This window comes from Brassica napus, chromosome C5, assembly GCF_020379485.1.
Source record: "Brassica napus cultivar Da-Ae chromosome C5, Da-Ae, whole genome shotgun sequence".
NCBI lineage: Eukaryota > Viridiplantae > Streptophyta > Magnoliopsida > Brassicales > Brassicaceae > Brassica > Brassica napus.
In genome coordinates, this window is record NC_063448.1 from 8,375,777 (window position 1) to 8,391,890 (window position 16,114).

The 16,114-nt window shown below is 38.5% G+C and overlaps 2 protein-coding genes across 2 annotated transcripts; both read left to right on the top strand.

Annotated features, from left to right (window-relative positions):
• Positions 1-6,359: 6,359 nt before the first annotated feature.
• On the top strand, positions 6,360-8,568 carry LOC125587507 (organic cation/carnitine transporter 6). The gene has a single exon (XM_048758177.1). The coding sequence runs from the start codon at positions 6,903-6,905 to the stop codon at positions 8,457-8,459; it is 1,557 nt and encodes a 518-aa protein (XP_048614134.1). The 5' UTR covers positions 6,360-6,902; the 3' UTR covers positions 8,460-8,568.
• Positions 8,569-13,544: 4,976 nt separating this feature from the next.
• LOC106346775 (organic cation/carnitine transporter 6) lies at positions 13,545-15,729 on the top strand. Its single transcript, XM_013786209.3, has one exon. It carries the CDS (start codon positions 14,064-14,066, stop codon positions 15,618-15,620), a length of 1,557 nt encoding a protein of 518 aa, XP_013641663.2. The 5' UTR covers positions 13,545-14,063; the 3' UTR covers positions 15,621-15,729.
• The last annotated feature ends 385 nt before the right edge of the window (positions 15,730-16,114 follow it).

The following is a 16,114-nucleotide window of genomic DNA, read 5'->3' on the forward strand; positions in this document are numbered from 1 at the left end:
GGAAGGATCTATAGTGGCACAGGTGATCAATGAAGAAACTGCAATCTTTGCTGAAAATTATTTTCCACCAGAAGTGCAAACAAAACACCGAAGACCTGCTCGGCATGATGATAGAGGGGAGAGAGCAACATATCATGTTACTGTCCCAAGCATGTTCAAGGAAATAGGACGACTTAGTGGAAAATTCACGAAGCGGAGACTTACGGACACTGAGAACGCTCATTTGCAAACATATTTGCTCACCAACTGTGAAGATGTTCTACAATATGAGAGGTAAAAATATTTATTCATTTATTGTTAGATTAATATTCAATAAATTTATTTCATATTGATAATATTTTTGTATATAGTGTATATATGGCGGAGTTGCGTATGACTCACAGGCATGCAACAGAAGATGAGCTTCGACAACTTAGAGATAACGGATTTGCTGCGTGGCTTCGTAGTTATGTGAGTCATATATCCTATTACCCTATGCAAATGATTAGTTTAAATTTAATATATATAAACTAATTAATTTTGCAATCATATATGTTTTTTTTTATAGGTGAATGATGGTTTGGCCAGAGGTCTTGTGTTCGATGATTGGATACGCGAATTTGTGCAGGGACCAAACTATGTGGTCAAATCATATCCTAAATTTTGTACGCGAGGATATGCATTCACAAGGAAAGGTCATTCTAAGACAACATATGATGCTGGTGTTTCATCTTCTTCTGGTGACGATGTCTACTACGGCAACATAAAAGAAATATTGGAAATCCAATTTCCTGGAATGGTTGGATTGCGTTGTGTAGTATTCTATTGTGATTGGTATGACACCACCCCAGATAGAGGAGTGAAGATTGATGCGTTTGGTGTTACATCAGTTCATTCGCGGCGGAAACTTCAATATTATGATCCCTTCATTCTTGGTTCGCAAGCTGATCAGGTATGTCAATATATTCATAATTTTTTACCAATATAATTAATTAATGTTATATATTGAACTAATACTTTGTATAATTGATATGTATAGGTGTGCTACATCAGTTACCCTCGGGTGACGTACAGAGACGATCCATGGGTTACTGTAACGCAAATCAACCCAAGAGGACGAGTGGATGGAACTTCTGATGATGATGAACCATTGCAACCAGAGTCTACCAGCAACGCCCAGGCAGTTGAAGATTTGGAAAATGTTCAACTCGTTGAGAATTTGACTGTGTTTGGACATGATGCTGTCGTACATTCAGAGCCGGAAGCCGAGGTTGGGGAGTTTGATGAAGATTCAGAAGATTCTGATTAGTTTTTTTTTTTTTTTTTTTTTAATGGTCCGTCGGAAATCCCTCGCAATATACCGACGACATAGCGACGACAACGGGTTTCATTGAAAATTGGAAAGGTCGTCGGTATTTCGTCGGAAAATACCGACGACATGTTTTTCTATAAAGTTTAAATCATAAAAATCTATAAATTTAGATGCCAAAACTATGAAAATAACACATAATAAGTGTTTAGTATAGTAGTATTAGATCGCAACCGTTCAAATATAACAACTCATTAAAATATTTATGTATGCATATCATTGTTTTCATAACATCTCATCTTAACATTATGTACTTATACAATCATATTTATATAAGCTTACACTACAAAAAATATTGTTGTGTAAAATCGTGTTATAAAACATTTTTATTGTTAAATCTTTATGCAAATACTATATATATTATCAAAGGTTTGGATTTTGCATTTAGAAACTTGAAAAGAACACCCTAAACACTAAGTCGTCGGAATTCCGTCGGAATATACCGACGGAATGTGTCCGTCGGAAAATACTGACGGACACGTTCCGTCGGAATTTCAATTAGCCCGGGAGAACCAAACCGCTTGAAAATTTTCGCGAATCGGCATTTGGTATATTTTAAATATACCGACGGAATACCGACGAACCCGTGTCCGTCGGAATCCACGGAAATAAAAACCCTTCTCCTTTCTTCTTCGTTATCTCCGCGGCCTCTCTCTCTCTCAAAACTCTCCGGCGATTTCGGCGATTTCGGCGACTCTCCGGCGATTCCGGCCTCTCTTCACCGGCGAATCCTCTCCTCACCCTCCTATCTCTTCCCCAAACCCCAAATCATGTAAGAATCATCCCAAACCTTTTTTTTTTTCAATTGTTTAGGGTTTTGGAAGTTGATCTCGGATTTTAGGTTGTTTGATTGAACATTTTAGGATTGAATGGATAGTTTAGGATATATAAGTTAGGATTGTTGTTTTAGTTTTTTTTGGAACATTTTTTGATTTTTAAAAACGTTTTTTGATTTTTTAAAACGTTTTTTTTTATTTTTAAAAACGTTTTTTGATTTTTAAACGTTTTTTTTGAAAAAAATATAAATATTTAACACCATTTTTCTTCATTTATAAATTTTAACAACATTTTTCTATATTTATAAATTTTTTATAATTTTGTATACATATATATATATATGTAAATCATGTATAGTAAAAATTTAAAATTTTAAAATTTTTTATATTTTTTTTTAAGTTTCCACTAATAAATATTTAACAACATTTTTTTTTAAATATAAATATTTAACAACATTTTTCTTCATTTATAAATTTTTAACAACATTTTTCTATATTTATAAATTTTTTATAATTTTGTATACATATATATATATATATATATAAAAGGTTTAATAGTTTTTTTAAAACGTTTATAAAACCTTTTGTAAATATATAAATGAAAATATGTTTGATGGGTTAATTTTTTTTTTTTAGGGCCGAGGATGAAGCCCGCCCCGCAGCCCGTCTTCGACGTAGTTCGGTGAGCGGTTCCCGTGCATCGGTATCGTCTCATGACTCGGTTCCCGCATATATTCCCGCTCCAGCTCCCTCTGCCCCTCACGCTGCCCCTCACGCTGCTGCTCAACAGGATCCGGGGGTCATGCCGGTTCATCTATTGGTTCAACAACCAGGTCGAGAGCATCTCCCGTTTCTCCAACTCAACCCACGACGAGGCCATAGCACTTGGTTAGTATTTTTTTTTATTTGTACCGTTATATTTTTTGCTTTAATTAACTTGCTAACTTGTATTTTTTTTTAAAGGTTCACCAAGTCGAAAAATGGCATTAGCCGGAGCATCAACCAGATGATGTACTCCATGCTCCGTTTTGGATATCCAAAGTGGAGTGTGATCCCTTCCGACGAACGAGAGTTGTGGTTTCGTCAGTTTGCGGTATAGTAACCCTTCATTTTTTTTAAGTTTTTACATTTTTTTACATATATTTACTTATTAAATTGTGTTTGTTTTGTAGCAAGAGTTCAACTGGCACTCCGATCTTACGGAAACAGTCCGTAAGAAATTCAACGAAAAGGCCATGGACTCTTACACAAAGCAGATAAACGCGTGGAAGACAGTTTGGCAGAAGAACAAGAAGCCACGGTTCATCAACGGGGGGGTGTGGGAGCAGTTGATAGCTCATTGGGAGAGGGAAGACACTGCAGAGACGTCTTCTAGGAACTCCAGGAACCGGAAGAGCGATCGTGGCGGGAAAGGTATGTATGTGCACAACCTCGGCGCTTGCTCCATGTCTACTAAGGAGGATGAACTTGTAAGTTTTTTATTATTATTTATCTTTATATTTTTTAAATAAATATTTTATATATTTTTTGGCTAATAATGGCGGTTTTTTTAGATCGAAGCAAATGACGGTAATCCCGTTGATCGTCTCCAACTCATTAAGGTGGCTCACACTAACAAGACGACGGGTCAAATTCAGGACCCCGTGATCAGAGGTGTAGTTGATTTGGTGGAAGCTGAGATAGTTTCTCAATCTCAGCCTCTCTCTGATGACGGCGACTCCACGGGAGCTTCAACCAACCTGTCTCTATTGCAAATAAATGAGATGGTTGAAAAGGTAATTTTTTTTATTAATATATTTTTTTATAATGTCGATTACTTACTTGTCCATATTTACTTACTTTAAATATTTTTGTAGGCGGTTCCTAAAAGGAAAGGAGGCCGTTTAGTTGGGTTGGCCCGTCGTGCTTCTTCGTATCCGGCATCTTCTTCGCAAGCTCCGTATGCCGATCCCATGATTCTCGAGGAGCTACATGACAAAGATGAACGGATTGGGGCATTGGAGGAGCAGAACACCACTATCCTTTCGGAGAATGCCACTATCCGTTCGGAGAATGCCACTATCCTTGCTGAGTTGGCATCCCAGAAGAAGTTCAACACCGAGATTATGCAGAAGCTAGATCGTTTGATGTCTTCGAGTTCATCTTAGTTTATTTCGGCTTTATAAAACTTTCGGAATGTTTTTTTTTCTATTTCGGTTTGTATGAATTTTAAACTTTATGAATGTTTTTTTCCTATTTCGGTTTTTATGAATTTAAATTTTATAATATTATTAGTTTTAAATTTCCAATTTTTTAAATTTATTAATATAAAAAAATATATAAAAATGCAAAATTAATTTGTAAAAAAAAAAGGGTATATACCGACGGACAACGGTCGTCGGAATATACCGACGGACATATATCCGTCGGAATTTACCGACAAACTCATTTCCGTCGGAATATACCGACGAACGTCGTTCGTCGGTATATTCCGACGACCGATGTCCGTCGGTAAATTCCGACGCCCAAAGTTCGTCGGAATAAACCGAGGAACCACGTTCGTCAGAATTGTAGTTTTCCGATGAACTCTGGTCTCGTGTAGCCGCATCGTAATATCGTTGGAAGTTCGTCAGAATGACGTTTCTCGGTATTCGTCAGAAAGTCGTCGGAATTTCTGACGAAATTCCGACGAATTTTTTTTTTCCGACGAAACGATACCGACGGATGGGTTCGTCGGAAATTCGTCGGAATAGACCGATTCCGACGAATTTCCGACGATTTCGGCCATCAGAATCCCCCTGTTTTCTTGTAGTGGAGGGCAATGCAGCTTGCATTGCTTAGCTTAAGGATGTCTACGTCAAAGGAGACCGGACGAAGCACATACTGCCTAAGTTCTTCTTCACGCACGAGCTTCAGAAAGCTGGCGAGGTCCAAGTCGTCCAAGTGCTTCCAGTGACAACTCAGCCGACCTGTTCACCAAATCACTTCCTACCTGCACGTTCAGGAAGCTCACGCATCAGATTGGGAAGCGTAAACTGAAAGACCTTCAGTGATGTTCAGAACAGTGGGAGTAATACGTGTTGTACTCTTTTCCCTTCACCATGGTTTTGTCCCACTTGGTTTTCCTAGTAAGGTTTTAATGAGGCAACATCTAAAGCGTATTACAAACTCTGTATGGTTATGGCATCCAAGGGGAAGTGTTATAAATCATATTGTGGATGTCCATAACCGGCCCGGTCCATAACCGGCCCATACCTAGAGAGAGAGAGAAACCCTAGTTTTATTTTTTATTATTAGTTTATGATTTGTACTCTTTCCATATTTGTATTTCATTTCTCTAATCTTTCTATTATTCTATGACGGTGTAATTCCCTATATATAAAGGGCTCCTTATGTTTATGAATAGAAAGAAACATACAGTTTATATTCTCTTGTTTTACAACGATTTGTAACACCTAGAATTAGTTGGTAAATTACCTTTTCAAATACTTGACATTAAATGATCTTAATAAAGTTACTACGTTTTCAAATATAACAAAGAATATCACATAATGAGGAAATATATCTCTTGGGGAACTAGAATATCACGTAATGAGGAATGATATCTCTTGGGGTGAACTGGTGAAGTAATGATTTTTTTCCCTTTGATCAGATATATTCATGTTCCTTTGCTGATGTCTTTTCCCTCATCCAATGTCATAAAATGTTCAATACGTATCTACAAATATTATATACTATGTGGTAGGCATGTCACTTTTATCCGAGATCCGGATTCAATCCGAGATTCGATCCAGATCCGATCTGAAAATCCGGATATCCGGAGGGGCCGAATCCGGATAGTAAAATGTTGGATCCGTCAAAGCCGGATCCGGATCCAAATATCTTGATTTTTTTAGTCCGGATATCCGGATCCGTAAGTTTTATTAATAACTATTTCAAAAATAGTAATATCTATATATAAAAATTAATTTTATTTAATATATTTTCATTTTTATAATAGTATATATAAATTTCATGTAAATTTTGTAATATTATACATAGAAATAGTTAAAAACATTATATATATTTTTATTTTTAAATTATTGTTAATATTTTATATATATTAATATTATTTTTTATTTATTTTAAGGATCCAAATCCGGATCCGGATATTACATTTTTTAGAAGGATATCCGACACTCGGATATCCGAGAACCCCGGATCCGGATAAAAATAGTAAAATTATGGATCCGCCGGATAAGGATCCGGATCCGGATACCTTAAAATTGTCCGGATACCCGATCCGAGGTACTACTATGTTTATGACGCGACCTATAAATATGAACGCACTAAAAGAGAAACAACAAATTAGTACAAACTTAATTTCATACTATTGACTTCATCAACCCACCCATCTCACAAGCACATTTTAAATACAATAGCTCATATCAAACCCAAACACGGCATGATTAAGGGAGAAGGTGTTAGTGCCTTAGTGGTACTTATATTTTAACAAAGTTGTCAGTTTAAACTTTTTTTTTTTTGAATAAAATAAATATTGAATGTAATTTAAAATCATCAAACCAATACAAATATTTTTTACTAAAATATATAACTAATAATGTTAGGTAACATTAAATTATTACTATAATTTATAATCACTAACAATAAAAGTTAACTCTCATTAGTCCCTTTATAAATCCGAGATGTGTTTTGATGAAAGCACAGATTTATATATAGCTGATAAGTGAGCATTTATCATCCAATAGCCAGCTCCCTTCAACAAAAAAGAAAAAGCTCTAACGCCCAAACAATATTTAATGGCTGATCAGTCAGAACCATTGCTGTTGTCTGCCGATGATTCCGACGTCGACCACAAAACCAGACCAGAAGCTTTAACTTTCGACAACATTGTCGAACAGAGTCTATCAGATTTTGGGTTCTGGCAACTCTTCCAGGTAATCCTCGTTGGAGTCGCTTTGTTCTTCGATGCTCAGCAAATATTCATCACCGTTTACACAGACGCATACCCCACGTGGCACTGTCTTAACCACACGATCTGCGATCATTCCACTTCCGACATCTGCCGGCTCCCAAGATCAGCCTGGGAATGGGACGGTGGCTCCAAGGACAAAACCGTCATTTCAGATTTTGGACTCGAGTGCTCGAGCTCATTACTCAGAGGTATGCCTACCTCTGCTTTCTACATCGGTGGCATTGTTGGTGGATTCGTTCTAGCTTTAATCCCAGATGATTCCTTGGGCCGCAAGAAACTAGTATTGTTCTCAACCTTTGCAATGTCAATCACTTCAATCTCTGTTATTTTCTCAACCAACGTATGGATCTACACAACGCTAAAGTTTATCATCGGTTTCTCGAGATCACAGACATGGTCATACGCGCTGGTTCTCATCAGTGAGCGAGTCTCCACCAGATGGAGACCGAGAGCTACGATGATTCCATTTACCTTTTTTGTTTTAGGGTTTATGTCATTGTCTGGAATCGCCTTCCTTGCTCAACACTCTTCATGGAGATTTCTGTATCTATACACAGCCGTTCCCGCAATATTCTACTGTATCTTCCTCTACATATTCGCACTCGAATCACCTAGGTGGCTTCACATGCAAGGAAACGACGAAGAAGCTATTAATGTTCTCAAAAGCATGTCATCCAAGAACAAACCCTACTTGGAATCACTAGTTTCTCAGTTACCTCCGGAGCAAGAAACCTCTGAAGAACTGCCAAGGTACTCTATTAAGGACTTCTTCTTCCGAAAGTGGGCTTTTCGGAGGATTGTAGTTGTTATGATCATACTGTTTGGGTTGGGAATATCATACTATGGAGTTCCATTAGCCGCTAGAGATATAGACGTCAACATCTACTTGAGCGAAACCCTAAACGCAGTGGTGGAGTTGCCTACTTTCATTATCACTCCGATCATATTAGAGAGGTTCAACAGAAGAAGCTCTGTTCTAGTGAATACCTTACTAGGTGGAGCATCGGGAGTGCTATGTTTCGTTCTCAGCCTTCTAGGAAAAACAGGAATCGCGTTTGCGTTTGAGCTAGCGACATTTTTCTGTGCAAGAATCGGATTCAACCTAATGGCGGTTTATATGGTTGAAATGTTTCCTACTTGTGTAAGAAGTTCCGCGACAATGATGTTTAGACAGGCTCTTGTCGTTGGAGGAGCTTGTTGTCCGCTCATTGCTTCCATTGGGAGAGATTTACCATCAGTATCCTTTGCGATTTTCGGAGTTGCCATGTCAGGTTTTGGATTGTTCGTTTTGGTTCTACCCGAGACAAAAGGTTCAAGCCTCTGTGATACAATGGAAGAACAAGAGAAGAGAGATCAAACCATAAACACTAGCCATTGTTGATGAATTTAGAAGTTTAGATTATAAATGCTCTATCTTTATATGTTTTCAAATATTTGTGGTGTCTGTGTTGATGTAAAAGACTTATAAGAAGTGAGTTGAAGTTGAAGTATTGTTGTGTAAAACTAAATAATATTTTGTTATTCATCCACAAAGATATCAAATGATTCTCAGTGGTACTACTGTTTCTGTTTTTGTTTGGTTTCTCTCAACAGTTTTGTAATGATTCAAAGCTGATCTCTTCTCTCTTGCTTGCTGAGCAGAACAATGAACTGTTGATGAGATTTTCTCATTGAAACCTCCTGGAACAAACCCATTACCTGAGGCACATGCGGCCGTAGAGGCTAAGAAAGAGTCGAACCATGTCCAGGGTGATAGCCAACACGGCTGTGGCCGTGGAAAATGGCATGGACGTGGTTGTCGAGGCTGAAACTCGTTTGGTCGAGGCCGAGGCAGCTCATATGGCCGTGGCCAAGGAAACTCTTATGGAAGCCATGGTCATGGCCGAGGCCGTCGTACATCTTTCAAGCCACAAAACTCGACCAAATCCGTGTGCCATAGGTGTGGAATGGGTAACCATTGGGCTAAGACATGTAGGACTCTCAAACATCTCGTTGACCTCTACCAAGAGAGTTTGAAAGGGAATAATCCTGAAGCTCATATGACTTATCAAGATGGTGAAGATGATTTCAATCATGAACAAGACGATCTCATGGAGTATGAAACGTCTGATTGTTTAAAAGAATGAAGTTCAATACGACATCTATGTTTTTGTGTTCTTTGCTTTGTGTTTTCTATGTTTTGATTGCTTTGAACTTATTTTATTAATGAATGAAAGTTTTTGATATAAAAGTCTCTAAAGTCTCATAGAGGGCTACGGCCAGGCTAATATCATGTTGCCTAAGGGTACACATCTAGAGATATCTGAGGCATTGTATTCACTCAGCTCTAAGAGAAGCCTATTGAGCTTTAAAGACATTCGAATGAATGGCTTTCATATTGAGACTAAGGGCGAAGGAAACAAAGAGTTCTTTCAGATCATAGAGATCGGCCAAGGCTATAAGAAAGTCCTAGAGTCTATACATGCGCTCTCTACTGGCCTTTTACTATGCTAAGATCGGAATGATAGAGACCAATGCTGGTGAGTTAACGTCCCAAGCGTTTAATGATTACTGTATGTCCATGGGGGTAAGTGTGGAACACTCCGTGGCACATGTACATACACAGAACGGCTTGACCAAACCATTCATAAAATGAATTCAGCTAATAGCTAGACCATTGCTTATGAGGTCTAAGCTTCTGGCCACAGTTTGGGGACACGCGGTCTTGCACGCGGCCGAACTGATTCGTATAAGACCTCCTAGTGAACATAGATCTTCCCCATTACAATTGCTTACGGGTCATGAGCCAGACATATCCCACCTTAAGACATTTGGTTGTGCCGTCTATGTGCCAATTGCACCACCACAGAGAACAAAGATGGGACCTCAAAGGAGGATGGAGATATATGTTGGATATGATTCCCCCATGATTATAAAATACCTTGAGCCAAATACGGGTGATTTATTTAAGTCCAGGTATGCGGATTGTCACTTTGATGAATCTGAACATCCAACATTAGGGGGAGATAGCAATAAGCTGGTAAAAAAGATTACATGGAATCAAACATCCTTATCTTGGCAAGATCCTCGGACTCAGGAATGTGATTTAGAAGTCCAAAAGATTATACATTTACAAAAGCTAGCTAATCAATTGCCAGATTCCTTTGCTGACCCGAAAAGAGTGACTAAATCATATATATCAGCTGCTAATGCACCAATCAGAATTGATGTTCAAGAGGGACACAATCAAGTTGCTACGGAGTCTAGACAACGTTTGAAACGTGGTAGACCAATAGGTTCCAAAGATAAGAACCCTCGGAAAACTAAGAAAGGTGCAGAGATTGAAACCGAGGTTGTTAAAACCCTAGACACGACCGCGGCCGTTCCTAAATCCCGGGACTTAGCCGCGGCCGATCCCAAAACCCTAATAGCGATCGCGGCCGATCGTGAATTCTTAGATGCGGCCGGTCCTGATGTATCTAATACTGATTCTTGGGACGCCAAGATTCAAGGTACTGAAGGTCCTGATAATAATGAGATCTCAATAAACTATGTCTTGTCTGGGATACAATGGAACAGAAAGAATGTCGACATTGATGATATATTTGCATGCAATGTAGCACTTGAAATCATGATGATAATGAGGATCATGAACCAACGTCTATTTATGAGTGCACTCAACGATCAGATTGGATCAAATGGAAAGAAGCTATAAACGTGGAGTTAAAATCTTTAAAGAAGAGAGATGTCTTTGGACCAATAGTCCAGACACCATATGATGTTAAACCAGTCGGCTATAAGTGGGTCTTTCTGAGGAAAAGAAATGAACACGGTAAGGTCGTGAGATATAAAGCACAGCTTGTTGCACAAGGATTCTCATAGAGACCAGGAATAGATTATGAGAAGACATACTCCCCTGTGGTGGATGCTACTACTTTTAGATTCCTGATAAGTCTGGCTATAAGAAAAAAATTAGACTTGCGGTTAATAGATGTTGTAACTGCATACTTATATGGGCCACTGGATAATGAGATTTATATGAAAGTGCCAGAGGGTATAGAGTTGAAAAACAAATCGAGTACTCGAGAACAACACTGTATAAAGTTGAATAAATCACTTTATGGATTGAAACAACCAGGCCGAATGTGGTACAATAGACTAAGTGAGTACTTAGTGAAAGAGAGATATAAGAATGATCCGATCAGCCCTTGTATCTTTATAAAGAAATTCGGCCAAGGCTTTGTAATCATAGCAGTGTATGTTGATGATTTGAATATCCTAGGAACCTCTGGAGAGATTTCCCAAACAATTGAATATCTTAAGAAAGAATTCGAGATGAAAGATCTTGAAAAAAAAACAAAGTTTTGTTTGGGGTTACAGCTTGAGTACATAAGAGATAGAATCTTTGTGCATTAAATGGCATATACAGAAAAGTACTCAAGAGATTCAACATGGCCGACTCTCACCCATTATTTAGCCCCATGGTCGTGAGGTCCCTCGGCCTGGACACTGATCTGTTCCGTCCTAAGATGGACGATAAAGATGTCCTTGGTCCCGAAGTGTCATATCTCAGTGCCATAGGAGCTTTGATGTATCTGGCTAGTCACACGACCAGATATATGTTTTGCCGTGAATCTATTGTCTAGATTAAGCTATTGTCCAACCCAAAGGCACTGGGACGGGATTAAACATATTCTTCGTTACCTGCAAGGAACAAAAGACTTTGGGTTTATTTTATACTAACCATAACAATGAAGGATTAGTTGGCTTTTCTGGATGCAGGTTATCTCTCGGATCCTCACAATGCTCGATCACAGACCGGCTACGTCTTTACTCATGGTGGTACGACCATCTCATGGCGTTCCATGAAGCAGACAATCGCGGCCACTTCATAAAACCATTCGGAAATCTTGGCTATTCACGAGGCCAGCCGCGAGTCTGTGTGGTTACGGTCCATGACCAACCATATCCGAGTTGATTGTGGGATGACCGAAGGCAAGGACGCACCAACAGTGATGTATGAGGGCAATGCAGCTTGCATTGCTTAGCTTAAGGATGGCTACGTCAAAGGAGACCGGATGAAGCACATACTGCCTAAGTTCTTCTTCACGCACGAGCTTCAGAAAGCTGGCGAGGTCCAAGTCGTCCAAGTGCTTCCAGTGACAACTCAGCCGACCTGTTCACCAAATCACTTCCTACCTGCACGTTCAGGAAGCTCACGCATCAGATTGGGATGCGTAAACTGAAAGACCTTCAGTGATGTTCAGAACAGGGGGAGTAATACGTGTTGTACTCTTTTCCCTTCACCATGGTTTTGTCCCACTTGGTTTTCCTGGTAAGGTTTTAATGAGGCAACATCTAAAGCGTATTACAAACTCTGTATGGTTATGGCATCCAAGGGGAAGTGTTATAAATCATATTGTGGATGTCCATAACCGGTCCGGTCCATAACCGGCCCATACCTAGAGAGAGAGAGAAACCCTAGTTTTATTTTTTCTTATTAGTTTATGATTTGTACTCTTTCCATATTTGTATTTCATTTCTCTAATCTTTCTATTATTCTATGACGGTGTAATTCCCTATATATAAAGGGCTCCTTATGTTTATGAATAGACAGAAACATACAGTTTATATTCTCTTGTTTTACAACAATTTGTAACACCTAGAATTAGTTGGTAAATTACCTTTTCAAATACTTGACATTAAATGATCTTAATAAAGTTACTACGTTTTCAAATATAACAAAGAATATCACATAATGAGGAAATATATCTCTTGGGGAACTAGAATATCACGTAATGAGGAATGATATCTCTTGGGGTGAACCGGTGAAGTAATGATTTTTTTCCCTTTGATCAGATATATTCATGTTCCTTTGCTGATGTCTTTTCCCTCATCCAATGTCATAAAATGTTCAATACGTATCTACAAATATTATATACTATGTGGTAGGCATGTCACTTTTATCCGAGATCCGGATTCAATCCGAGATTCGATCCAGATCCGATCTGAAAATCCAGATATCCGGAGGGGCCGAATCCGGATAGTAAAATGTTGGATCCGTCAAAGCCGGATCCGGATCCAAATATCTTGATTTTTTTAGTCCGGATATCCGGATCCGTAAGTTTTATTAATAACTATTTCAAAAATAGTAATATCTATATATAAAAATTAATTTTATTTAATATATTTTCATTTTTATAATAGTATATATAAATTTCATGTAAATTTTGTAATATTATACATAGAAATAGTTAAAAACATTATATATATTTTTATTTTTAAATTATTGTTAATATTTTATATATATTAATATTATTTTTTATTTATTTTAAGGATCCAAGTCCGGATCCGGATATTACATTTTTTAGAAGGATATCCGACACTCGGATATCCGAGAACCCCGGATCCGGATAAAAATAGTAAAATTATGGATCAGCCGGATAAGGATCCGGATCCGGATACCTTAAAATTGTCCGGATACCCGATCCGAGGTACTACTATGTTTATGACGCGACCTATAAATATGAACGCACTAAAAGAGAAACAACAAATTAGTACAAACTTAATTTCATACTATTGACTTCATCAACCCACCCATCTCACAAGCACATTTTAAATACAATAGCTCATATCAAACCCAAACACGGCATGATTAAGGGAGAAGGTGTTAGTGCCTTAGTGGTACTTATATTTTAACAAAGTTGTCAGTTTAAACTTTTTTTTTTTTGAATAAAATAAATATTGAATGTAATTTAAAATCATCAAACCAATACAAATATTTTTTACTAAAATATATAACTAATAATGTTAGGTAACATTAAATTATTACTATAATTTATAATCACTAACAATAAAAGTTAACTCTCATTAGTCCCTTTATAAATCCGAGATGTGTTTTGATGAAAGCACAGATTTATATATAGCTGATAAGTGAGCATTTATCATCCAATAGCCAGCTCCCTTCAACAAAAAAGAAAAAGCTCTAACGCCCAAACAATATTTAATGGCTGATCAGTCAGAACCATTGCTGTTGTCTGCCGATGATTCCGACGTCGACCACAAAACCAGACCAGAAGCTTTAACTTTCGACAACATTGTCGAACAGAGTCTATCAGATTTTGGGTTCTGGCAACTCTTCCAGGTAATCCTCGTTGGAGTCGCTTTGTTCTTCGATGCTCAGCAAATATTCATCACCGTTTACACAGACGCATACCCCACGTGGCACTGTCTTAACCACACGATCTGCGATCATTCCACTTCCGACATCTGCCGGCTCCCAAGATCAGCCTGGGAATGGGACGGTGGCTCCAAGGACAAAACCGTCATTTCAGATTTTGGACTCGAGTGCTCGAGCTCATTACTCAGAGGTATGCCTACCTCTGCTTTCTACATCGGTGGCATTGTTGGTGGATTCGTTCTAGCTTTAATCCCAGATGATTCCTTGGGCCGCAAGAAACTAGTATTGTTCTCAACCTTTGCAATGTCAATCACTTCAATCTCTGTTATTTTCTCAACCAACGTATGGATCTACACAACGCTAAAGTTTATCATCGGGTTCTCGAGATCACAGACATGGTCATACGCGCTGGTTCTCATCAGTGAGCGAGTCTCCACCAGATGGAGACCGAGAGCTACGATGATTCCATTTACCTTTTTTGTTTTAGGGTTTATGTCATTGTCTGGAATCGCCTTCCTTGCTCAACACTCTTCATGGAGATTTCTGTATCTATACACAGCCGTTCCCGCAATATTCTACTGTATCTTCCTCTACATATTCGCACTCGAATCACCTAGGTGGCTTCACATGCAAGGAAACGACGAAGAAGCTATTAATGTTCTCAAAAGCATGTCATCCAAGAACAAACCCTACTTGGAATCACTAGTTTCTCAGTTACCTCCGGAGCAAGAAACCTCTGAAGAACTGCCAAGGTACTCTATTAAGGACTTCTTCTTCCGAAAGTGGGCTTTTCGGAGGATTGTAGTTGTTATGATCATACTGTTTGGGTTGGGAATATCATACTATGGAGTTCCATTAGCCGCTAGAGATATAGACGTCAACATCTACTTGAGCGAAACCCTAAACGCAGTGGTGGAGTTGCCTACTTTCATTATCACTCCGATCATATTAGAGAGGTTCAACAGAAGAAGCTCTGTTCTAGTGAATACCTTACTAGGTGGAGCATCGGGAGTGCTATGTTTCGTTCTCAGCCTTCTAGGAAAAACAGGAATCGCGTTTGCGTTTGAGCTAGCGACATTTTTCTGTGCAAGAATCGGATTCAACCTAATGGCGGTTTATATGGTTGAAATGTTTCCTACTTGTGTAAGAAGTTCCGCGACAATGATGTTTAGACAGGCTCTTGTCGTTGGAGGAGCTTGTTGTCCGCTCATTGCTTCCATTGGGAGAGATTTACCATCAGTATCCTTTGCGATTTTCGGAGTTGCCATGTCAGGTTTTGGATTGTTCGTTTTGGTTCTACCCGAGACAAAAGGTTCAAGCCTCTGTGATACAATGGAAGAACAAGAGAAGAGAGATCAAACCATAAACACTAGCCATTGTTGATGAATTTAGAAGTTTAGATTATAAATGCTCTATCTTTATATGTTTTCAAATATTTGTGGTGTCTGTGTTGATGTAAAAGACTTATAAGAAGTGAGTTGAAGTTGAAGTATTGTTGTGTAAAACTAAATAATATTTTGTTATTCATCCACAAAGATATCAAATGATTCTCAGTGGTACTACTGTTTCTGTTTTTGTTTGGTTTCTCTCAACAGTTTTGTAATGATTCAAAGTTGATCTCTTCTCTCTTGCTCGCTGAGCAGAACAATGAACTGTTGATGAGATTTTCTCATTGAAACCTCCTGGAACAAACCCATTACCTGAGGCACATGCGGCCGTAGTGGCTAAGAAAGAGTCGAACCATGTCCAGGGTGATAGCCAACACGGCTGTGGCCGTGGAAAATGGCATGGACGTGGTTGTCGAGGCTGAAACTCGTTTGGTCGAGGCCGAGGCAGCTCATATGGCCGTGGCCAAGTAAACTCTTATGGAAGCCATG